We start from the raw sequence: 25,968 nt of genomic DNA on the forward strand, positions 1-25,968 counted from the left end.
TTATTTTATTTTATGTGTACATGCTTTCTTATGAATATAAAAGATATCTAGCAAGCAACATTTAAGAACATTACATTTTTCATCATAACAGTATTAGTGTCAGCATATTTAACAGTCAAAGCAGTTGCATTAAGTTTGACACTTTAATTATTCTTTTTAAATTTCCCCCATATTTATTTATCATATTTAGCAATTGTTCTGTCATATTATTATTATTATTATTATTCTATTAAATGCTTGAAAGAAAAGGAGAAAAAAAAAGAAAAAAAAAACGGTAACAACAATTGTCTCTGTCATTTTTTTTTATTATTATTGCAAGAAAAGAAACAGCACTGCATTAAACACATTAATATAAATTGAGGAAAAACAAAAAAAAACAAACAAAAAAAACTGTTCTGTCATATTATTTACATACCTTTTTACCCCCAATGACGTGCAGCGTCAGTCTTGTGATCATGTGACCTCAGCGCTTTGATGTGAAGCGCGTGTGTCGTGAAGCGCGTGTGTCAAACTGTCGGATAGTAGCAGAATAACTGAACTGTCATTGTATTAAGAAGCATGTGTTGGCGGAGCGGGCTTTAAATACTCGTCTGCTGTAGAGGAGCACTCATGGGTAGGTCTATATAATATCATTTTTCTTATATGATAGTATTGCGTAATTAGTTTGTTATTAAATGCGTTAACAGTGAAATTGTTTCATTTCGCCTTGGGCTTGTTTGTTTTCCCTGTTTTAAAGAGAGAGAGAGCAAGGTTTTAAACGCTATGCTATTCTCACAAGAGTTGTCATTTCAACACTGTAATTCATTTCTTCCTTCTTCTAAACTGTTGTTATCTGCCAATGTGTTATAAATAGAAAAATGGGGAAGTAAATATAAACATTTGCTTATTTAGTAGGCCTAACTTTTGTACATTTAACTCACTGAAATACTGAGATATCTTAGCCCAATGGTCTTATTTTATATTTTCATTAAAAAATAAAAATAATTTTTACCCCACAAATATCAAAACATTAATGTATCTGCTTTGTCCAGTACTTAAAAACATTTTACAGCCATATATGGCTATACACTTGTGAAACTTTCTATAAAAGCATTGAGTGTGGTATATGAAGTGAATATTGTAAAATACCGTGCATGATATGAACGCAGTCTATTTTACAAACTTCTTGCAACTATTTAAATTGAGCATTTTAATATTTACCAAGTCCACAACAAACTTACAGTAAGTGTAATCACGGTCCTATTTTATTTGTTGGTTTGTTTGTGGAATCTCCAGACCCTCTTGGTGCCAGCATGCATTGTGTAATGATGTGGTCCATCTGTAAGGATTTTTCACATCAGATTGCTTCCATATACTGTAATGACAGGAACAAACTGGAAGATGTATGTGTTTGTGCATGGAAAGAGGTGAATGAGGGTAGAGAGCTGTAGAGCATTCACCCTCCTGTGCAGAAAATAAACTTTTAGCCTTAGATTTCATTGCCTATTGAGAAATATTTCCATCATGTATTTATGCACGTATGTCTGTGGTTTGGGTTACTAAGAATTATGTTCTTACAATGGATATAGGAACTTCCTCTTGTGTGATTGTCATTGGTGTATGAAATGGAATATGTGTAATAAGACATGTTTCCTTTTTAAGTGTCAGTATAGCCTATACACCAACTTATCCATTTAAAAATATTTCTATAAAAGTTTGACTATATATATATATATATATATATATATATATATATATATATATATATGTGTGTGTATATATGTATGTATGTATATATGTATGTATATGTTATAAATGAACACACATGCTTCCTAATTCAGGAAATGTGTTGTGTCCAGCATGCAAGTGAACTCTTTCAGTGCTTTATAAAAATCATATAGTTGGTCAAGAGAATGTTCACTTGTGTATGTGACAAAGAAACCACACTATTATATGCTCTCTTTAAAATCCTCTATTGCTCTTTCACTCTCAATGTATTGGTCACATGTGTCTTTGTCTGTTTGCAGCTGTGTTACACACTCACAAACACACTAGTTTCACTTCAGACTATTTCCAGGCTATGGATGTCCCCAAAGACAGAATCAATAGTGTGAAGAACACAACAATGCACCATTGATGCTGCAGTTCAGAAAGCGAGAGGTATGACTGAACTCCTGTTGCTTTCATAAACACTATAACTTCCCTGATCTGTGATTAGCTGTTCAATCTGCAGGTGAGCTGGAGTGTGTATAATTTCATTATACTGTCATTTTAAATCTAGGGACTGTGCTAGCCACACACTGTATGCTGTGACCTCGCTCAGATCTGACCACTGACCTCACTGTATGTTCCCATGAATAACTTCTGCAAATTGATTTTTTTAAACCGCTTTGAGGAAATGATCTGATTAAGATCTTGTGCTTGCATTTGTTTGTGTATGCAACATTTTTGTACTTAGTGCTGTGAGCTAATAAAAAAAAAAACTGCTTTAGAAAATATTTGTTTAATAGATTCAAGAAATGTCAGGCAGACAGAGCCGTCAGTGTGTAATTGTCTCTTTGAGGGCATGATTATAGCTTCTAGACTCTAAATACAGGCTCACAGACAAAATCTTTCATCCATAAATAATAAAACCTCTACAGAGAATGAAAAGGGAGACAAAAGCATGGCAAATACAGTACAAATGTATGCATCGGTCATTCTGAAAACACATTTATAATCAGAGTTATTTTATTTAGTGATCCTAATGCCTTCTTTGACTTGCAGGACTTAAAAAAAAACAAAAGCAACATGGCGATGGACTCGTCTTTACAACTCAGACGGATAGACAGAAGTGGTAGCTTTCTTCAGGTAAGATGATCATTCTGTGTTTTAGAATGTTTGTTAATTTCTTAACCTGCACTTAAATTTTAAAGGGTTTGTTCACCCAAAAAGGAAATCATTAGTTACTCACCCTCATGTCGTTCCAAACCCGTAAGACCTTCGTTCATCTTCGGAACACAAATGAAGATCTTTTAGATGAAATCTGAGCGATTTCTGTCCCTCTGTTGACAGCTACGCAACTGACACTTTGAAGTTTCCAAAAGTTCATAAAGAGATCGTAAAACTAATCCATATGAATTGAGTGGTTTAGTCCAAATTTTCTGAAGAGACACGATCACTTTATATGATCAACAGATTTAATTTAGGCATTTATTCACATATAAACACTGATCAGCGAACATAAACAGAAGCTCAATTGTATTTACTTGAAGCGTGAGATCAAACTTGCTGCGTAACACATGAAAATGAACCTCATTGGTTCTCGCATGCGTCAAACAAACATGCTTGAGCTTCCGTTTACCACAACTGAAGTGTGAGTTGATGAATGTTTATGTTTCAATAAAAGCCTAAATTAAATCTGTTAATTATATAATTATAAAGCGATCGTATCTTTTCAGAAAATTTGGACTAAACCGCTCAATTCATATGGATTAGTTTAACAATCTCTTTGAGCTTTTTGAATTGTGTGAAAGTGGTAGTTGCTGATTCCCTCTCTCAATTTAAGTCTTTGGGATTTTTTAAACCTGTTTTACTGTCTGACTGGTGGAAATCGTAAATGTAAATCATAGAAAAGTAGTCACACACTTCTCCTTAATGATGACATGATTTAAAGCATCAACTTTTAAGGTTTACACTCATAGCAAAAACAGTGCGGGACGATTTAAATGCAAAATGTATAGATGTAATCGTTCAATGATCCTGGCTTTACTACATTACTACACACTCTTGAATAGAAGGCTGCAGTAAATGAACATTATACATCCTTTAGATGTAAATGTTTTCAATTGATGCACTAAAATAATTTTTATATCCAAATTCATGTTTCTGAGTTTATAAATCTACGCTGCCTTTGTGCTTAAAACATTTCTGTAACATTTTAATAAGAGCAGGACATGCAGATGGTGCTACAAACTCTCATTATCCAATGCGCTCATGCAGGGACTGTTTTTGGATTAGTATAAATATCCCCATTCTCCTAAAGAACATTTTCTGTTCCACTGCGTACATTCACTGGCTGTCTGGTGTCCCTTGTAAAAATCAATGGGCAGACAGTGTGTATATGTGTGTGTGTGACTGCAGCCGGGCTTGTTGCCCGGACAGAACCATTCAAGCGTCCCATAATAGATGTGTCTGCACATCTCTCTTTCTCTCTCCTTAATTAGTCCTTCATTGCTTCTTCTCCCAGGGCTTTTTTGCTATCTTATCACTCAGTCTAAACAAGTTGCTCTCTCTGTTCCATCCTCATCCTCCATCTCACTCACCTAAAGTTTATCTTCCATAGTATATATTTTATTTTATGACGTTCACTCTGTTAATTAATCAGTATTAGGAATTACAACATAGAGCCTTTTGACTCTATTTTTATCTGGATTTAATGGCCCTCAATTTAATCCAAAATAGTCCAAAATTGCAGGTCAACATTAAAAGCCCAGGAAGTTGGCACACTGATTCAAAATATTTACATGGAGTCAAGTGCAGTTCCCATATTGGTAACCTCAAATCATGCACCTTGTTGAGAAGAAATGTACTATTACTTTTCCAAAAGTGATATTTCCTGGACAATCAAATGCACCCCAAAATCCCATTGATTTACATTGCAGTTTAACAAATACCAGCCACCTAGCAGCAAAGATACCCAAAGTAACTTCTTATAAACCACTCAGAATACCGGTAAAACTGCTGATGATACTTTTTACCCTTTTCAACTATTTGTCTTGTCATTTGGTTGTCATAGAACTCATACAACAGAAAGGAAAAAGTGTTTTTTCAGTCGAAAAAAAAACCTTTAGATCATGTTTTTAGTTTAGTTTGTAGTGTATTTGCATATCTACATGCAAGTACTTGCACAGAGTAATTGAAAAGGCAAGACTTCTTAATGGTTCATTACAACACTGGGCTGTGATGGTTGAGTTGTGTTGCCATGGTAAATCCCATTTCCTGCCGGGGAGAGTAGATTAAGAACACAGGAAAGTGACTAACTTGCTTCCTGCTCATGGATAGATATCCGAGGAGGCTGAAGCGGTTTCTCTTGTTTTGGTCACAAATAAGCCTCTTTCAGCTTGTTTTTACAGTATTTTCCAGCTTTCTGTTTTTTTTCTTCACTGTTCTCTACAGGTTTCCTGTCAGTTTCTCTCTTTCTTAGATTCTTTATTAGCGATATTCCCAATGTGGATTTAAAAAGATCACTACAGATAATAATTCACCAAAATATTTTGGTGCTTGGACAACTTTTTTGCTTTTATTTTTTTATCAATGTGCAGCTTGTTGATGCGTTTGCATTATCACTGGGTACGTTGGAGCAGCAAATGGTTCATGCTACGCAGGAAAAAAACAGAGATCCAGTCAGAGATCCAGACACTTCTATGTTCATAGAGTGAGTAAACATACCGTACACGTGATGAGAATGCATTAATAACATCATTGTACAATAAGCTAAATAGGAGTGCATTTAAATGCAGATATACCTGTATTTCCTGTACTTTTAATAGATGCCTTGCTTTTATATATATTAAGTTAATGTACTGTAATATGTCATTACATTTCCAAAGAACCTCCATATGTTTTACAGTGTCCAGTAGAGGGCGCCAGTCTCTAGTCAGTCTTTGCTTCCATTAAAGGACATAAAAAGAAATCTCTATCAAAACAAAGACAACCACTACACCCATCCCCTGTTTTGTTCTCTGTAGGATAGAGGGAGGGATGAGCACTGTGTGTCTACAGTATCCTGCATTTGATGGGGATGGTACAAGCACAAGTGTGAGTGTGTTGGACAAACTGATACACACACACCCCATATGGCTTCTGCTTTCCATCGACCAGCAAGAGGCCACTGGCATCCTACTGCAGCAACCAGCCGGGGTAAAACATGTTTGAGAGAGTAAACACAAAGACACCAGACAATTTTTTTTTTTTTTCAGAATTTCAAATTCTGTCATCATTTACTCACCATCATGCTGTTCCAAATACATTTGATTTTTGTGAAAGACACAAGGATGTCCAGATTTCTGTTTTCCATATAAAAAAGTCCCAGAAACGACAAAAGTATCATAAAATGTTTCATGCATCTTTTCTGAGTCTGAAGCCATAATTATTGCTTTGTGTGTTGGAAAGATTATTATTTACTAAAAATTTTGCCCTCAAACTCATCTCATTCAGACTCAGTTACACAAGGGTGAATAAATGCAGAATAAAGAATTTCAATTATTAAATTATTATTAAAATATGAACTAGAAACTTTGATTGACACTTTTGATAAATACATTAGGGGGCCTCAGGATGACTTATTTAGGTATTTAAATTAATACATTATTATTAGTACATTAAAATAATCTCATTTAAATTAGCATATAAAGCACATAAAATCAAGATATAAATTGAAATCATATTTCCCCCCCTCAATAACTATTGTTTTTATAGAAGAACGTACAGTTCCTGAAACTTTTGGAATTCAAAAATGAATCATGGTTAATTAAAGGATAGTTCACCTAAACATTAAAATTATCCCATGATTTACCCATAAGCCATCCTAGGTGTATATGACTATCTTTCAGACAAACACAATCACAGTTATATATATAAAAATATCCTGGATCTTCCAAGCTTTATAATGTTAGTGAATGGGGCACTGTATTTTGAAGCCAAAAAAAGTGCATTCATCCATCATAAAAGTACTCCACACGGCTCCAGTGGGTTAATAAAGGCCTTCTGAAGTGAAGCGATGGGTTTTTGTAAGAAAAATATCCATATTTAAAACTTTATAAAACATACTAACTAGCTTTCAGCAAACGGCCGTATGCATTGAGTTACAGCGGAAGAGTAACCTCTGACCCAATGCATGATGTAATGATGAACGGGATAGAGCAAAACAAAACACCGGTTATGACTTAGAAGTCTAAAACAAGATTTTTTTTAAAGAGAAATTTCTGAGGATTACGATATAAGAGAAGAGGAGCTTGAGTTTGTTGCACAGCCCTATTTGTTTAAACTGCGAGAGGCGTCTAAGCTTACAATACTCCTATGTCATGCGTCGGGTCAGAGGTTACTCTTAACTCTTAAAGGTGCAGTGTGTAAATTTTAGCGGCATCTAGCAGTGAGGTTGCGAACTGCAACTAACTACGCACACCCCTCACACCCCTCCCTTTCGGAGAAGCTACGGTGGCCATCTGGTCAACACAAGACAAAGATGTCGTTGTCTAAGAAAGCAGAGAGTAGCCTGTGTGAAGCAATGAGGTTTCTTCTTCTCTGCTTCTAATAAACCAGACTACTACTACTACTACTGCTTTGTGTGTATTCAACATAGTGATGATGCAAGCTGCCTCTAAAAACACAAACGACTTAGAATAAGAACAACATAGTGGCTAAATGTGCTCTGTAGAGTGTTTGTCCGTTTAGGGTTGCTGTAGAAACATGCCGGCGAAACATAATGGCGACTTGGCATGTCGGGGGACCCGCGGTGTATAAGATAGAAATGACTCATTCTAAGGTAATAAAAACATAACGGTTCATTATGTAAGGTCTTTTTGTACCACTGAAAACATAGTTATGTATTTTACATTGCATTTCTGTCAATAGATCCTCCCAAATTTTACACTCTGCATGGACGTTTAAGTCTACGGACGTTTGCCGGAAGCTAGTTGTTATATTTTAAAAAGTTTTAAATATGGATATTTTACTTACAAAAACCCATCTCTTTGCTTCAGAAGGCCTTTATTTACCCCTCTGGAGCCATGTGCAGTACTTTTATGATGGATGGACTTTTTGGGCTTCCAAATAACGCGCCCCATTCACTACCATTATAAAGCTTAGAAGAGCCAGGATATTTTTTAATATAACTCCGATTGTGTTCATCTGAAAGAAGATAGTCATATACACCTAGGATGGCTTAAACTAGAACTTTTTTTTAAAAGATGTAATATAAGTCTAAGGTGTCCCCTGAATGTGTCTGTGAAGTTGCAGCTCAAAATACCCCATAGATTTTTTTTAATTCATTTTTTTAACTGCCTATTTTGGGGCATAATTAGAAATGAGCCGATTCAGGGTGTGTGGCCCTTTAATTCTCGTGCTCCACGCCCCAAGAGCTCGCGCTTGCCTTAAACAACATAAAAAAAGTTCAAACAGCTAATATAACCCTTGAAATGGATCTTTACAAAGTGTTCGTCATGCAGCATGTCTAATCGCGTAAGTACAGTGTTTATTTTGATGTTTACATTGATTCTGAATGAGTTTGAGGCTATGCTCCGTGGCTAACGGCTAATGCTACACTGTTGGAGAGATTTATAAAGAATGAAGTTGTTTATGCATTATACAGACTGCAAGTGTTTAAAAATGAAAATAGCGACAGCTCTTGTCTCCGTGAATACAGTAAGAAACGATGGTAACTTTAACCACATTTAACAGTACATTAGCAACATGCTAATGAAACATTTAGAAAGACAATTTACAAATATCACTAAAAATATGTTATCATGGATCATGTCAGTTATTATTGCTCCATCTGCCATTTTTCACTGTTGTCCTTGCTTGCTTACCTAGTCTGATGATTCAGCTGTGCACAGATCCAGACGTTAATACTGGCTGCCCTTGTGTAATGCCTCGATCATGGGCTGGCATATGCAAATATTGGGGGCGTACACCCCGACTGTTACGTAACAGTCGGTGTTATGTTGAGATTCGCCTGTTCTTCGGAGGTCTTTTAAACAAATGAGATTTATATAAGAAGGAGGAAACAATGGAGTTTGAGACTCACTGTCTTTTCCATGTACTGAACTCTTGTTATTTAACTATGCCGAGGTAAATTCAATTTTTGAATCTAGGGCACCTTTAAGGGTGAGTAAATCATGGGATAATTTCCATTTTTGGGTGAACTACCCCTTAAATTTAATATATCAATATATCAATCAATATATAATATATCAATACTCTCATTTTATAACTCCCATTTTAAAACCACAGCATTAGAACCCTTTAAGCAAATCCTCCTCCAAAAAACAACAACAAAAAAAAGTTCTTTCTTCCTGTCCAGGTGTTTTTGGTCTGGAGGTCATCTGTCCTGCAAAAGAAGGTCTTGTCATTCCACATGGATGGTACCTCAGACTCCTCTGTGATTCACATCCCTTTAAAGGAGAGCCAGTACAGTATGTCAAGTCTCTTATATCATAATAAGCCATAACTTTTGTTGAAACTCTGCTCACTTCTATTTATGAGTACTGTGTCACCTTCGGTTCACTATGTTTGGCTGTGAAAGATTTGTGGAGATTTCTTCTTTCATTTTACGGTCTTTTTATCTGTTATCTTTTTTATGATTTGTTGACATTGAGGGGCCTGTTGCTTTCACGTGCATGCAGTCGAGAGGTCAAAGATTGCTTGCCATTGACTGAACACACATGCACTTTTCTATGTAATGTCACTTTATAAATCTCTGTTTTGTAAAAGAATAGGACATTTTTCCCACTTGTTTCACAGGTAGTTAATCAGTTGTAATAACCTGAACGGTTGTTTGCAGCTGGCTTGGTTTGAAACAGAGGCACCATATTTGTAGCTAAATGTCACAATAGTAGCCTGGCAGTATTTCAGGCATTTACAGCAGTGCAGTTCCAAGAAATTCTCCATGTGAAATATCAGACACACCCTAGTGTTTTTGGCCTGGGCACAATCCAGCTGTGAATATCCTTTGTGCCTTGGAAATGAATGTGGTCTGAATGGCGCTGGAGGCTTATGAACATTTTACCTGCCAAGTTCAGAGTCAGTTCAGAAATTTCCTGCAGTTTTCCGTAAATTCCCAACAAATGTCCCAGTGCTGATTTGATGGAATGGTGGAAATGCTTGGAGATTAGATAAATATCTTAATTCTTGTATATTGTTCTTTTTTTCCAGCATTTTCTCTGGAGGGTTCAGGAATTAGTTTTGCTGACCTCTTTCATCTTGTGGCCTTTTATTGTATTAGCAGGTAACACTTTTTCAATGACTGACAATTGTTAAACTAGTCAAGTATTAGACCACTAAGGCAAACATCACTATTGCAATTGCTAATACATACTATGAGGAATTTGAACAAATCCCTAACCCTAAGCATTATACTTTGTCATGTAACTCAACCACTCACATTTTCTCCATAGCATATAAAAACAATCCACTTTGAACAATTTTATTTCATACATTTGGAATGGATGAAATGTTCATTGCTGTCTTGTTGTCTTTACCTTGACTGCAGAGCTAAAGCATGATAAGAGCATAAAAGACTGCATACAATATTTATGTGTAAAGATCAATGAATGATTGTGCAGTAATGAACCCACTGCTCATAAAACCCGATGATATCCATCACCTTATCAACAACAGGATATAGTAATATATGGCTCTAAGTTCAAATTATTTATTTGATGTCATCCATAAATCAGAATATTGCAACAGTTCTCCACGTTATGTTTGTTTTCTCAAGCTGCTAATAGAAACTGAAAGTCTGCCTTCTCTCTGATCAGTACCAATTTTACCGCCCAGTAAGAGTAGAATTATTAAATTAGCTAAATGTAATCTACATTAATAAATTGACCTGTCACCATTAATGTAAGAAAATAGGGAATAATTTTGTGTGTGTTTTCTCCCACTCTTCTTTTATTACCCTCTTTCACGCCCTATTTGTCTGTCTGGCTCTCTTTGTTTCATATTAGAGACATTCTGCCGTCTACCCTGAAGCTTCCTGAGGCAATACACTCAGCTGAGACCCTGTCAGATCTGCATGAGGTGGCCCAGCAAGGGGCAGGTACTGACCTACCTAATCTGACACACATGACTATTACAGGCTGTCAAGTTTAAAAAAATTAAATATTACTTCAAGATTACAACCCAGTGATCCTTGCGCACTAATTAAAAACAGTAGCACTATTCTAACTCGGCTTTCAGTTTTCTTTGCTCATGTCTCTCCCCAGGGTACTAAGTGAGTCATGACTGCCACTGGTGCTCCGTTCAAAACAAATACATAACATGACACACCTGGAAAGCAAAGTGTGTTTTAATACAATCAACAATGTTGCATGTACAAGTAATAATTATAAAAGTAATATATTAGTATGTTCTAATATATGTTCTAATATTATTAGTAAGGTTCAGACCAGTATCAAATTGTTTGTCAGATAATAAAGAAACATTGCAATGTTCGTAGGGAAGACGGTAACTCGGTTTGTCTCATGAGTAAATGTGTGTTTGGATTTGTTACTTTACCACAGCTGCGAACATGCTGGCCTACTATTCAGTTCCATGTTGTTATTATTAGTCAGGCTGACATTCCAGATAGTGTGTGAGACTATGTAAGCTAATTAGAGCATAGAGGTTTCTGAGGGAAAGAGTGAGTGTGTGTGTGTGTGTGTGTGTGTGTGTGTGTGAGAGAGAGAGAGAGAGAAACTTGGCAGACACAGTCATATTCAACTAAAAAAGAAATCAGTCACGGGTCTTCCTTTGTTGTTTATCAGCAATAGCTTCGTTCTGCCCTAGAGAAAATGCATTGTTGAGAAGTTAGAAATGAGCTAAAAAAAACACTTAGAATGCCTTAGTCACCACATAATAAAATCCTGGCACCCATCCACAACATCTTTGAAATGTACATCAAAGTTGCCACAGAACAATTAGATTTTTGATTTAGTAATTTAGGTGAAGGGCAAGTCTCATTTGAAAGATGCTGACTATCAAAACTACATTTTCCTAATAGAAACTGGCTTAGCAAACCAACATGAGAAACCATACTGAAATGGGTGGGGAGAGAGACAGAAAGCATGGGGAGGAGAAAGAGGAGGGGTTTGGTGTGCTCTGTTAAGTCTACCTCCCCATAAACGCTGTCTGTTTGGAAAAAAATGACTCAATGAGTTTTTGGCCGGCTTTGTGTTGGGTGTGTTTGTATGGCATTTGTGAATCAGCTTTCTGAAATGCACAACTGAGCTCGCTAAATTTCTCCAAGAACTTCAGTGGACTTGAGGACAAGAGAAGTCAACAGACGCTTCAGCCTGGCTGTAACTAGATATAGCCTCACACTCAAATTCATATGTGTGCTGACAGCGCGTGGTCGTCTATGGTAGGAAGCGGGAGAGGGTGTGTTAGCTGCTTTTGTGGTTGTGTTTGTGCAAAGATTGTGCGTATGTGGAGTTAACCATTAATCAGATTCTTTTTTATTCCAGCGTTCTGGGAATATTCTGTCAAAAGTCAACAAGTGCCAAAGGATTCTCTGGTTCAGGACAGACCGTCAATCTCTCTGCACGACAACTTCTCTGACATCTTACTGATAGAGGATCAAACCTGTACCCCGACTGGGAATCTAAATGCCTCACTACCTCTGACTGACACCTGCTCTAATGCTCCTGAAGGCGAAAGAAGTTGCTCCAACAGTGCTTTGTCTTTTATCAACCCTGTCTTCCTCAAAACACAGCAAGATCTCACTGGAAATGCTGCAACAGTGATTGCAAAAGATACAACTGTAGAAAACGGAAAATCTCGTCCCCCTCCTCCACCAAGGCCACCTCTGCCTCGCATTTTGGTTCATACCCCTTCTTTACCCCCAGGTCCGAGGACTATGCCTTTGAATGCTGGCAATACCAGAATGAGTCAGAGACCCAAATCGATTCCTGGTTCGGTGGGATCCAAACCCCCCAGCTCTAAGAAACCTGCACCTCAACCCCCACCACGACCTCCACAACCACCAGACATCGACAGCTACCGCTGCACCATTGCGTTAGATGATGATACCATCTCCAGGGCCCTGTCTCAAGCCAGTCGGACGCATACAACTCTCAACCCAACCAAAAGCACCATTCTGCAGCAATGGACCGGACCAGAAGAGAAAGGGCGAAGCTCAAGTGGTTTGTCCACTTCCTCATCTGACTCTCTGGATTCTCCTCCGCATCCTCTCCCTTTGGGACTATCCCAGGGTGTGGGCCAAGGCCTCTCCACTGATGACAGCAGTGATGAGTATGACGAAGAAGAGGAAGACTATGGTGTGGGACTTGAAAGGGACCTGCATCTTCGCCTTCGTTCTTCCCGCAAGACAAAAAAACTCCTGGCGGTCGAACTAGTTGGGGCTCATCCAAGATCACTTGTTATCCCACGAGCACTAAGGGGGCAATTCCGTAAGGTCCGAGGTGTCCTCAATGTTCTGGCTACACCTGAAAAACGCATCTTGCTCCGGATCATTGAGTTATCCCAGGACAAAGGTTCCTACTTTGGTTGCCTGGTGCAGGACTATTTGAGCTTTGTGCAGGAGAACAAAAACTGCCACTCATCCAGCCAGGATCTTCTGCAGACGCTCCGGCAGTTCATGACCCAGATGAAGGCTTACCTCATACAGAGCTCAGAGATGAACCCACCCATAGAGTCTTACATACCTGAGGACCAGATTGGTAAGAATATTTCAGTTCAAGTCTTTTAGGGTCATGTTGAACCATTCAAACAAAGAGAACAATTTTAAAAGCACCTTTAAACCTAAAAATGGCTTACTTCAAGGGTGTCCAGTCCTGCTTCTGGAGCGCCATTTTCCTTCAGGGTTTAGCTCCACCACACCTGCCTGGAAGTTTCTAGTAATCCTAAGTTGGTTTGGGAGTGTTTAATTAAGGTTTAGAGTTTGGATGGTGGGCCTCCAGGATCAGGATTGGACACCACTGACTAGCTTATAGTTTTATCCCCGAGTTTAATCTACTATATAGTATCTAGAAACTGTTTGTTGTGGCATTTTGAAGTGTTAGCTTCCTTGTCTTTTAGATATGTATCATCAGCTTGACTTTTTGTTTCCTAGTCTGTGCAGTTTGCAAACTCTTAGTTTAATTCAAGGTCTGATTCCTTTGACTTATCTGTTAAAGCAATGCATGTCAAAAAGATGTATATTGTCCAAAAAAAAAAAAGGTGCTACAGTTGTGGATTACAATTATGCTATCATTATACAGTATATACCTGACATCAGAAACATGTTTTGTTTTGAATGTGAGTGTACCCTTATCAGTACAGAGCTGCTTTTGTTTCCTTTGGCTTTTGTGGAAAATGTTGTTGATAGTGTGATGGAAATAGAAAAATATAATTTTTATCTTAGTCTGTCAGTGGAGGATATAGTTCATTCATATCATGGCTGTGACTCTTTGGGTAATTTCCATTTAGTCCTTTGGACAGGCAGTGTCTTTAAAAGATTTGTTTTGGTTCTATGAAAATAATTTTTGAGTGATGTAATCGGTAAGACTTGTGTAGCTCTTTTTTTAATCTGCCGTGAGCACTACCTACTTGGCCTCGGCTTGGATGTGGAGATGTTTTATTGTCAAATGTTATGATTCAGATACCTTTCAAGTTCATCTCTTTTCCCTGTACTTGCACTGTAAAGTGTATGTATTAACTAGTCTGGTTTTTATAAAGAATGACAGCTTCAAACCAGATTGCTCTGGAAATAAATATTGAGCTGAAAAAAGGAGCACAATCCACACAGAAGAGCATTTTGAAATAAGATTAAATTAAGTTCATTCTAAGACAAATATGCTATAATCCTGTCTCACAGCACTAATTTTTATAGGTCTTTAGTTAAAATCCACCCTGTGGTTAGTGGTTTAGAACCAATAAACAGAGTTTGAAGGCAGAAATTTTTGGACTCTACATAAATACTTTTTTTGTTATCATGCCAAAAGTAATGCTTGCATAATAAACCTAAGGCAAGTAAGAAAGTGTTAAAATGATAAATTCTTCACTTCTTCATGAGTGGACAAGTTACATTAGATTAATTTATTCCTATAAAAGGTTGTCTGGCTGTTCAGTTTAAAGCAGGGGTCAAACGCAGTTTAGGTCCAACCCTGCTCCAAACACACATTCCTGTAGTTTTCAAATAGGCCTGTAGGACTTTATTAGTTGTATCAGATGTGTTTAATTAGGGTTGAAGCTAAACTCTGCAGGGCTGTGGCCCTCCAGGAACTGAGTTTGACATGGTTTAAAGATAAGCTAATGTATTGTTTACCTCATTAATGATGTTTTGAATGAATGAAATTACCTCATTAATGATGTTTTGAATGAATTACCTCATTAATGATGTTTTGAATTTCATTCATCATGTTTTGAATGAATGAAAATGAATGAATGAGGCATTTATATAGCCCTTTCTTATGTACTACTGTACACACTTTACCATCATATCAGGGGGTCTCTCCTCAACCACTACCAGTGTGCATGATGCAGCGGCAGCCACTGTACAATGGCGCCAGTGCGCTCACCACACACCAGCTATAGATGGAGAGGAGAGTGATAGATCCAATTCAATGGATGGGGATTATTTGGAGGCCATGATTGGTTTTCTAAATGACAGATTTTTCTTTTGTAAACTGTAACGTTAATAGCTTTGAAACAATGTGGTGATACTGTGGTTAAAAATAACCTGTAAAGATGTAACAAAAATCAGTCTAATTTTTAAATTTCTTAAATTTAAGATGCTTAATTGGACAGTATATTTCTTCCTTCTTTTTTGTACAGTTTGATGTTTCATGTGGTCATACCACCTTGAAGATCATACCAAGGCTAAAACAAATATTTTAATGTATTTATCTGAGGTTACAGAATAGTACTGTGGCCATACCAGGATACAGTGAAAGAATCAGATAGTAATACAAATCATATATCAGGATAATGAATATCAGGATATTACAATGTGCAACAGCCATGGTGCTTTTTGTAATTGGAATTAAAGGTTCTCTAAGCGATCCTGAGCGGAGTAACTTCCTGTTGATGTTCAAAGTGTTGTCAAACAAAACAGAGGCTAGCTAGACCCTCCCTCCTCCTCCTCCTCCTCCTCCCCTCCCATCCGTGCTTCCTGAAACAGTCATGAACGCGCATTTAAAATCATTCTTGTCAGTTATTGGCTGGAGCGTGTTTATTATGATTCGTAGTCCAGGCTGCACCAGTTTGTTTTTGGAGCTTGTGGCGACTACCGAAACCGTGTTTTTTTTACAGTGTGTTCAGGGGACAGGCAGCTAGCGGATAGTGTACTGTATGTGACAAAAAATGTTTTGGTCTAAAAACGCGTGACATTACTTAGAGCACCTTTAAATATTCAGAACATGCTGCACAATTAAAATTGTGTAATTGTTTCAGACAGAAAAAAAATATATTTATATTTATACCTATTATATTTTTCATTCTCTTAATGTTGGAATGTCTGTTTTTTGAGGTCACAATAAAGATGAGCTTCAGTGACAACCATTGCAGAAGTGTAGCACAAGAACTGAGTGGTTTGTGTTTGTAGGAGTGAATCATTCTATGTACATGTATTTTTAAGTTGATGAATTTATGGTGGTTTTTCATGCTTTCCATAAATCATCATGTACAGCCATTTATTATGATAGTGATTCTGTAAGCTACAGGTGCTTCTAATATTTGGACCTCTTGTCTTGTGTACACTGTGTTTTATTATATTACAGTGTTAGTTTCACCCAAAAATGAAAATTCTGTCATTAAGTTCTCACCCTCATGTCATTCCAAACCCGTAAGACTTTCGTTCATCTTCAGAACACAAATTAAAATATTTGAATGAAATCCAAGAGCTCTCTGACTCCTCCATAGACAGCAATTCAACTACCACTGTCAAGGCCCAGAAAGGTACTAAAGACATTGTTAAAATAGTCAGCATGACTACAGTGGTTCAACCTTAATTTTATGAAGTGACGAGAATACTTTTTGTGTGCAAAAACAAAACAAAAATAACAACTTTATTCAACAATTTCTTCTTTCCCATGTCAGTCTCCTACGCAGTTGACGTAGTGAATGCAGTGCACCAGCTCAGTATTGACCGACGCTGTACATGTGAGCAGCATTACCGCATATGTGTGATCCGATGAGCTGGCCTTCTGACGTAAACACGGAAGCGCTGCACTGCCTTCACTACGTCAGGAGATCTCTTGAGCTCTTGGATTTCATCAAAAATATCTTAATTTGTGTTACAATGATAAACAAAGGTTGTACGGGTGTGGAACGACATGAGAGAGAGTAATCAATGAAAGAATTTTCATTTTCGGGTGAACTTACCCTTTAAATATAGAGTTTTATTACAGTAATAGTATTGTCATAGTGTATAATTGCTTGTTTTATAACTCTATAGTGTAGAGGCAATTGATGTGATGTCTGCTTTTGTCCTTATTTGACCGGCCCTTTGTGTCTCAGAGAGCCTTCGGCAAGACTTGAATCCCGGGAGCTTAGGCCTATTATATCTTGAAACATTTGTGTCAGGTTTTTCATGAACTCAGCAGACACTACGCTCAGTAAGCAAAAAAAAAAAGTATCTGTGTGTGTGTGTGTGTCAGTTGTTTACTAGTGGAGAACAGAATACCATTTGGATATTTGTACTATTCTTCACTTTGGAAAAAAGTGTCAGTTTGAATAAAAAGGTGTTTCAGTCAGAATTTCATAATGGTTCGATCTACTTGATCTATGGCTAAAAAAAGACATTTGGAACAACATGAACGTTGAATAAATAACTATTCCTTTAAAAACTGTCTGTAAGGTAACAAGTTAATCTGTAAAGTAGCAAGTTTAAAAAGTAATACCTTTTTTGTTAACTTTTTATCACTGTGAAGATGTTAAATTTCTCTAAAAATCTAATGTTAAAGCGTTAAAGGTGCCCTAGAACTTTTTTTAAAAAGATGTAATATAAGTCTAAGGTGTCCCCTGAATGTGTCACCCCATAGATTTTTTTTTAATTCATTTTTTTAACTGCCTATTTTGGGGCATAATTAGAAATGAGCCGATTCAGGGTGTGTGGCCCTTTAAATCTCGTGCTCCACACCCACGGAGCTCGCGCTTGCCTTAAAAAACATAAAAAAGTTCACACAGCTAATATAACCCTCAAAATGGATCTTTACAAAGTGTTCGTCATGCAGCATGTCTAATCGCGTAAGTACTGTGTTTATTTTGATGTTTACATTGATTCTGAATGAGTTTGAGGCTATGCTCCGTGGCTAACGGCTAATGCTACACTGTTGGAGAGATTTATAAAGAATGAAGATGTGTTTATGAATTATACAGACTGCAAGTGTTTAAAAATGAAAATAGCGACGGCTCTCTTGTCTCCGTGAATACAGTAATAAACGATGGTAACTTTAACCACATTTAACAGTACATTAGCAACATGCTAACAAAACATTTGGAAAGACAATTTACAAATATCACTAAAAATATCATGTTATCATGAATCATGTCAGTTATTATTGCTCCATCTGCCATTTTTTGCTATTGTCCTTGCTTGCTTACATAGTCTGTTGATTCAGCTGTGCTGCTCCAGACGTTCTGCCCTTGTCTAATGCCTTTCATAATGTTGGGAACATGGGCTGGCATATGCAAATATTGGGGGCGTACACCCCGACTGTTACGTAACAGTCGGTGTTATGTTGAGATTCGCCTGTTCTTCGGTGGTCTTTTAAACAAATGAGATTTATATAAGAAGGAGGAAACAATGGAGTTTGAGACTCACTGTATGTCTTTTCCATGTACTGAACTCTTCAATTTTGAATCTAGGGCACCTTTAACTGAAACTCCATCTCTTTCTCAGATCCGGTGTTGGAGAAGGCCATGCATAAGTGTGTGCTGAAACCCCTGTATGGCTGCTTGCAGTCAGCGCTGCATGAGTTCCAGGTGGCCGATGGAGTGTGGCAGAGGCTGGAGGAGAATCTGGCCCTGGCCAAGGCCAAACAGCCTCACGAGCTGGGAGCGAATGCAGCGCGGCCACCAGATGCCTACGCCATCCACCGCATCCGCAGAAAACTCAGAGCCATGTGCAGCATATACTCACCTGAGAGGAAGATTATGGTGCTGCTGAAAGTCTGTAAACTCATCTACAATATTATGCAAGAAAATGAAGGTGTGTACAGGTGGAGTTATGTCTCAGGTGTTTATTTAAAGGCTTTATGTGTGTTTATGTTTTAGGTGTGTATTGCTGCATCCTAATTCACCTACTTATACTATACCTTAAAATGATGTACTCTTTTTGTGAAGAAAAAGTACTTTTGAGTGTGTAGCAGAATAGTAGACAAGCTTTGGGACTATTTAAACTTCCCTGTTGATCATCTGTCACAGTGAAAATCCTCCACGTTCAATTTGATTTCCTACCGTACCTGTTGCGTGTCTTTCATGCGGAGAACTCTCCTCATGTGTTTGAATAATGATGCACTTAAATGACCAAACGTATATTTATAAAAGTTCACAATGTTGTTGCAGATGCAATATAATGTGGATAACACTGAATAAATATTTTTTCATCAGGTTAGATAGATACTGATTATTAATCACTCAAACCCCTTTATCTAAACCTCTCTACTTAACCGTCTATCTCACACATTCACCATGTTTGTAGTGTTTTAACAATTTTATTTATATTTGTAGTTCTTAATCTAATCCTCGACCAACCATTAATGGGATGTGGGCAATATTAGCCATTAGAGTGTGCATGGATCTGCACTTCGGATTCAGTAGAAACAGTAGAATATCCGGGTACCTTTGGGATACTCATTTCAACATTCTACAATTTGGGACACTAATTCTTATTTTAGATACTATTTAGGATGGATTGTATGTGAATTGGGATGCAGCATATGAGATTAGTAATTGAAAGTGAAAGTATTTGCACCTTAATCAAGTGGAAGGTTCTTGCTGGATTGGCCTGTGTAAAGGTCACTAATAAATGTTTCCTCTGTCTGCGCCAGTGAGGATGTTCGGAGCGGATGATTTCCTGCCCATGTTGACATATGTGTTGGTCCAGTGTGACATGCCTCAGTTGGACACTGAGATCATGTATATGATGGAGCTGATAGATCCCCCATTACTGCATGGAGAAGGTGTGTCAATATGTTATATTTGTGTAATAATTTATTTAAATTAATGTAAGCAAATAAGTTTGTTTTTTTACAAATTAGATTATTTGTTCTATCAAAGGGAACAATTGAAGACCTTCAGAACCAAAACATTATTTGTTTCTCCTGTCCAACATTTAGATGTAAATTCTCTTTCTCGGTTTGTAATGACTGAATAAAAACCCATTGTAATATTAGTTTATTTAAAGGGTTAGCTCATCCAAAAATGAAAATTCTGTCATCATTTACTCACACTCATGATGTCTTTCCAAACCCATAAGACTTTTGCAAACACTCTTGAGCTTCCATGAGAAAATTTGAATGCTGTAAACATTGTTTTCTGATCAATGTTAATATGTGAATACAATCCTAAATTCAATCTGTTCATCATATAAAGCGATCACATCTCTTCAGAAGACGGATTAAAACGCTTGATTCATATGGATTTATCTCTTTATGAACGTTTTGAAGCATCAGAGATTTGGGTGAACAAAACTTTCAATGGATGGGTAGAAATCTCTCAGATTTCATTAAAAATATCTTCATTTGTGTTCCAAAGATGAACTAAAGTCTTGTTGATTTGAAACGACATGTGGGTGAGTAAATTATCGCAGAATATTTATTTTTGGGTGAACTAATCCTTTAATAATTGTGCATTCCATGGAACAAACAGTTGGAGGAGTTTCAGAACGGACAAGCATTTTCCATGTGTGACGAACATCCTAAGTTCTGTTCTCAACAGAGTAATTTCCTCCAAGGGTGTGTTTCTCCTGTTCTCAGTGATCTTAGTGTGGCAGCCATTCATAGAAAAGATTTATTGTATTGTATGTACACAGTCAGGTCACAAACCTGATGATCTAATAGGACAGGCATTATGATCCGTCCTCATTATAGTGGTTGTTCACACTTGTGAACTATACACTACCATTCAAATGGTTGGGGTCAGTGCGATTTTTTTTTTTTTTGAAATTAATACTTCTATTGAACAAGAATGCATTAATTTGATCAAAAGTGACAGTAAAGGCATTTATAATGTAACAAAAGCTTCCTATTTCAAATAATTACTTTTTTTAACTTTCTATTCATCAAAGAATCCTAAAAATGAATTAGGATTATTAAACAGTTTTTAACACTGATGAATAAGAAATGATTCTTGAGCAGCAAATCAGCATATTAGAATGATTTCTGAAGGATCATGTGACACTGAAGACTGGAGTATTGATGCTGAAAATTCGGCAGGAGAAAAATATGAAAAAAGTTTAGAAAAGTTTAAATTGTAACAATACAAAGATGAGCCAAAACATTATGACCCCCTGTCTAATATGCTGTTGGTCCTCCGGTCGGTGTCGACCCACCGAGGTAAGGACTCTACAAGTCCCCTCAAGGTGTGCTGTGGTTTCAGGCACTAAGACATTAGCAGCAGATCCTTCAAGTCCTGTAGTTTTCGAGATTGAGCTACCATGGATCAAACTTGTTGGTCCAGCACATCCCATAGATGCTCAACTGGATTCTGGGAATTTGGAGGCCTGGGCAACACCTTGAACTTTTCATCATTCCTGAACAATGTATGCAATGTGGCAGGCTGCATCATCCTGCTGAAAGAGGTCACTTCCACCAGGGAACATGATTATCATGAAGGGGTGTACCTGGACTGAATTGAAGTCCACATGAATGGCCTGACCCATGGTTTCCCAGCAGAGTATTGCCCAGAGCATCACACTCTGCCCACTGGCTTGTCGTCGTCCCACAGTGCATCCTGGTGCCATCACTTCCTCAGTGTCCACGTAATGTAAAAAAAAAAACAAGACTCAACGGACCAGGCGAAAATCTTCCACTGCTCCAAGGTCTAGTTCAGACACTCTTGTGCCCATTGAAGCCACTTTCGACAGTGGACAGGGGTCATCATAAGTTCTCTGATTCTCTGCAGCCACATACGCAGCAGAGTGATGCACTTTGTGTTTGTGACACATTCCTGCCATAAAATTTTGTGTGACTTGTGCCACAGTAGACTTTCTATTGGCTCAGACCAGATGGGATAGAGTTCATTGCCCTCGTGAAACGATGAGCCTTGGACGCCCCCCTGTCGCCGGTTTGTTAGTAAAATCTCACCACTGCTGATCGGGAGCATTCAGCCTTTTCAGAGATACTCTGACCCAGTCGCCTTGGCATAACAATTTGGCTCTCATATCTTTATTCTTGCCCATTTCTCCTGCATCCAACACGCTGATTATGAAAACGTGTTGTTTGCTTACCATCTAATCTACCCAGACCTTAATATGTGGCCTTATTAGGAGATGACCAGTGATAGTTGCTTCACCTGTGACTGGTCATAATGTTTTGGCTCATCTGCGTATTTAACAATATTACTGTTTTTACTGTATTTTTGATTAAGTAAATGATCTTATTTCAAAAACTTTAAAAAAGCTTATCAACCGCAAACTTCTGAACAGTAGTATAGGTTAAAATAATAAGTAGATTTTTAGCAGCACTTTATGGTATTGAACAAACTGAGTTTTTGTTTAGGTTTTGGAAGGTTCACAAGTTTTTTTTAACTGTATAAGAGTCTCCTTGTGTCTTGATCCTGTACAGGAGGTTATTACCTCACCAGTGCATACGGAGCAATGTCACTGATTAAGAACTTCCAGGAAGAACAGGCTGCACGGATTCTCAGTTCTACAGCACGCGACACACTCCAGCAGTGGCACCAGCGTCGCACACTGCAGAGAAACCTGCCCTCAGTGGACGACTTTCAGGTAAAATCCTGACCTCTGAACAGTTTGTGGTCAGCATTTTTCATAGTTCCTGACTGCATTTTATGGATATGGACTGTTTTCATTCCATAACATTTTCTGAGTGGTTTTAAACTCACTATAATGTCTATTTGTTTTTTTGTGAAGAATTACATGCGCGTGGCTCTGCAGAAGGCAGATAGTGGCTGCACGGCTAAAACCCTTCAGGTGCGGCCCTACGCCACAACGGAAGAGGTGTGCCGCCTTTGTGCGCTTAAATTCCGCGTGTCTGATCCGGAAAACTACGGCCTCTTTCTTTTCACAGACGAAAGCAGCCAGCAATTGGCCGCAGACACACACCCACAGTGGATAAAGGCAGAGTTACACAGTCGACCGAAGCGTCAACACTTTTACTTTGTCTACAGGACGATAGCCAATTTAAGCTGTTCCACGCCTGTGTCTTCAAAGCAGGACATTGCCTGAACACTCAATAGCAGGAAAATGTGTATAAAGATTGCAAGATGAAAGATCTTCTGTTCAATGATACACCAACTCAATAAAGAATGATGACGCTTTCCGTGAATAGGGTACATTTGGGTTGTTTAGTGTAAAAACAGACTTGGATAACAGGGTTGCAAATTTAGCCTCAATTAAGTAAGGGCTAGCTAGTTAGGGACTAAATGTTGGTTTGTATTTATGGATATAACTTATATTTCACAAAAAATGAAAGAAAATATTAGTTTGGTCGTATTTATCTTACAATAACCTTGGTAACAGGGTTGAAAAGATTAGCTCGATGATTGCAGTCAAAATAACAATGAGAATATTAAATGAGATAATTGTTATTTATTGGATATTGCAATTTTAGAGAATGTGTGAGAAATGTGGGAAAATTTTGCCATAACAGGCTTACATGCAAAATGTGGAAGAAAGCTAAATATTATGTTTTTGGTTTCAATAATGATATTTTTATCAAATATTTGTATTAGATCCACAGATTAAAATTGTAACATTGTATGATAAATCATAATTGTATGCTGGTATAATTTCAATAGTTCATACTACAAATCTGACAATTAAAACATGGGGTTTGTGCCTCTAATGTGTTGTGGGACACCATATAGTGTGCTATATTCATGGAAAGTGCCAAATATATGCATATTAAAATATGCAAAATATTGTTACTTAACATAAAGTTACGTTTTAAATAGAAAGTTTAATAGATCTCTTGGACATAAGATATGGCATTTATTGGGCATTGTCAGTAATGTGGTATTGAACCTGTGAGATATCCTTTGATTCAGTATGAATGTAGCATCTGTCCCCAAAAATGCCAGTACTGAAATGAAAGCAATATTGTGCCATTGTTATATGTATACAAAGGTGTCAGGGATTCACTCATAGAGTTCTGTACATAATCCTTAAGCTATTTTTGTATTCAGGTCGAGTGAGTGTCCAGAGCTTTCGCTTCGTCAGAAGAATTGCCACCTCTGCTGTCATGAGACTCAATCAACACAGAGGAAATTCTTTAAGGGAAGAAGCTTTCAGAATGAGAGCTTCAACAGAGATAATGCATGATCATGTGGCTTTAGCACAATAGAGATGCATCAGTATGACTTTGCAAACTGATAAATTGGCTGAAGAAGTATTTTTCTCACTTTGTTCTTGTGAAATAGGAACATTTTGCTCCTTATGCTTCAGCCAGTGTCTAAATGTGCTATACTGTAAACATGTCATTTATTTTTGTGCCACAACATGTATGATGCACTTAGTGCTGAGAATGTGATTTTTACCTGAGCTGTCAATGATGTAATTTAAATGCTGATCTTGAGAATATTTTACTCCTTTTGGTGGTATTTAAATGACAGGAAATAAAGCGTGTCTTTATTCTTTTTATTATCTCAAACTGTTTAAAATAACATTGTAAAAATGTTTCTTCATGTGCTTATTATTAGGTAAAATATTATTTAATTTATTATTATTTTAAATAATTATATTAATTATTTAGTAATTTATTATTAATTATATTAATGTTGCAAAAATATTCTTAAATATTTAATATGAATTACCATTAAAATGAATAAACCAGTGCTGCGTTTCCCAAAAACATTGTAATGTAAGTTGATCATAGAGAACAGTGGTGGCAATGGTCTTCACGATCAACTTGGGCTCACAATGCTTTTGGGAAACGCAGCACAGATTACATTAGATTTTCATTAAAGGTGCCCTAGAACTTTTTTTTAAAAGATGTAATATAAGTCTAAGGTGTCCCCTGAATGTGTCTGTGAAGTTTCAGCTCAAAATACCCCATAGATTTTTTTAATTCATTTTTTTAACTGCCTATTTTGAGGCATAATTAGAAATGAGCCGATTCAGGGTGTGTGGCCCTTTAAGTCACTGTTGGAGAGATTTATAAAGAATGAAGTTGTGTTTATGCATTATACAGACTGCAAGTGTTTAAAAATGAAAATAGCGACGGCTCTTGTCTCCGTGAATACAGTAAGAAACGATGGTAACTTTAACCACATTTAACAGTACATTAGCAACATGCTAACGAAACATTTACAAAGACAATTTACAAATATCACTACAAATATCACGTTATCATGAATCATGTCAGTTATTATTGCTCCATCTGCCATTTTTTGCTATTGACCTTGCTTGCTTATAGTCTATTGATTCAGCTCTGCACATCCAGACGTTCTGCCCTTGTCTAATGCCTTTCATAATGTTGGGAACATGGGCTAGCATATGCAAATATTGGGGGCGTACACCCCGACTGTTACGTAACAGTCTGTGTTATGTTGAGATTCGCCTGTTCTTCGGTGGTCTTTTAAACAAATGAGATTTATATAAGGAGGAAACAATGGAGTTTGAGACTCAGTGTATGTCTTTTCCATGTGCTACTGAACTCTTGTTATTTAACTATGCCGAGGTAAATTAAATTTTTGAATGTAGGGCACCTTTAAAAAAGGTGATCTTATTAAAGATAAGATGAGGTAGAAATAGCTAACAATTGCAATTGTTCCCTTTTTACAGTGTAGCCAACTCCCTGTAAAAATATTATTTAATATCAGTGTTGGGGGTTACACATTACAACTTGAGTTACGTAATCAGATTACTTTTTCAAGTAACTAGTGAAGTAACACATTACTTTTTCAATTTACAACAAAATATCTAAGTTACATTTTCAAATAAGTATTGCTTTTCCACATTTATTAACTGACAGCTCTCTTATCCCCATGTTGAGAGAAATAAAGTGCAGAGCTGTTGTTTGCGTTGATGTAGTTCTATGATGGTTATACTCATATCACTTGCACGAAAAGATTCAGTATTCCTCAAAATGAATAAAAACGGTGAAATGCAAACTCAGAATATTA

At 37.1% G+C, this 25,968-nt stretch overlaps 1 protein-coding gene across 6 annotated transcripts; it reads left to right on the forward strand.

Moving 5' to 3' along the window:
• The first annotated feature begins 256 nt into the window (after window positions 1-256).
• On the forward strand, window positions 257-24,482 carry rin2b (Ras and Rab interactor 2b). 6 transcript variants are annotated; one of them, XM_048200304.1, is made up of 13 exons: window positions 257-613; window positions 2,007-2,139; window positions 2,746-2,829; window positions 5,283-5,395; window positions 5,709-5,880; window positions 9,044-9,155; window positions 9,895-9,967; window positions 10,689-10,780; window positions 12,186-13,400; window positions 18,563-18,871; window positions 19,713-19,844; window positions 22,449-22,612; window positions 22,914-24,482. In XM_048200304.1, the coding sequence occupies exons 2-13, from the start codon at window positions 2,116-2,118 to the stop codon at window positions 22,959-22,961; spliced, it is 2,538 nt and encodes an 845-aa protein (XP_048056261.1). In that variant the 5' UTR covers window positions 257-613; window positions 2,007-2,115; the 3' UTR covers window positions 22,962-24,482. The 6 variants fall into 6 exon arrangements, with proteins under 6 accessions (XP_048056261.1, XP_048056263.1, XP_048056258.1 ...); XM_048200306.1 differs by having other exon boundaries at window positions 24,031-24,482; XM_048200301.1 differs by having other exon boundaries at window positions 260-613; window positions 2,046-2,139; window positions 22,757-24,482.
• Window positions 24,483-25,968: the final 1,486 nt, after the last annotated feature.

This window comes from Megalobrama amblycephala, linkage group LG8 (assembly GCF_018812025.1).
Source record: "Megalobrama amblycephala isolate DHTTF-2021 linkage group LG8, ASM1881202v1, whole genome shotgun sequence".
NCBI lineage: Eukaryota > Metazoa > Chordata > Actinopteri > Cypriniformes > Xenocyprididae > Megalobrama > Megalobrama amblycephala.

What these genes read in the sequence shown, in the direction of transcription:
- rin2b (XM_048200301.1), top strand. Translation starts at nt 2,116, where the DNA reads ATGCTGCAGTTCAGAAAGCGAGAG. An exon ending in CATACCTGAGGACCAGATTG is followed by an intron (nt 13,401 to 18,562) that starts GTAAGAATATTT and finishes TCTCTTTCTCAG; the next exon opens with ATCCGGTGTTGGAGAAGGCC. An exon ending in CCTCAGTGGACGACTTTCAG is followed by an intron (nt 22,613 to 22,756) that starts GTAAAATCCTGA and finishes TTTTTTGTGAAG; the next exon opens with AATTACATGCGCGTGGCTCT.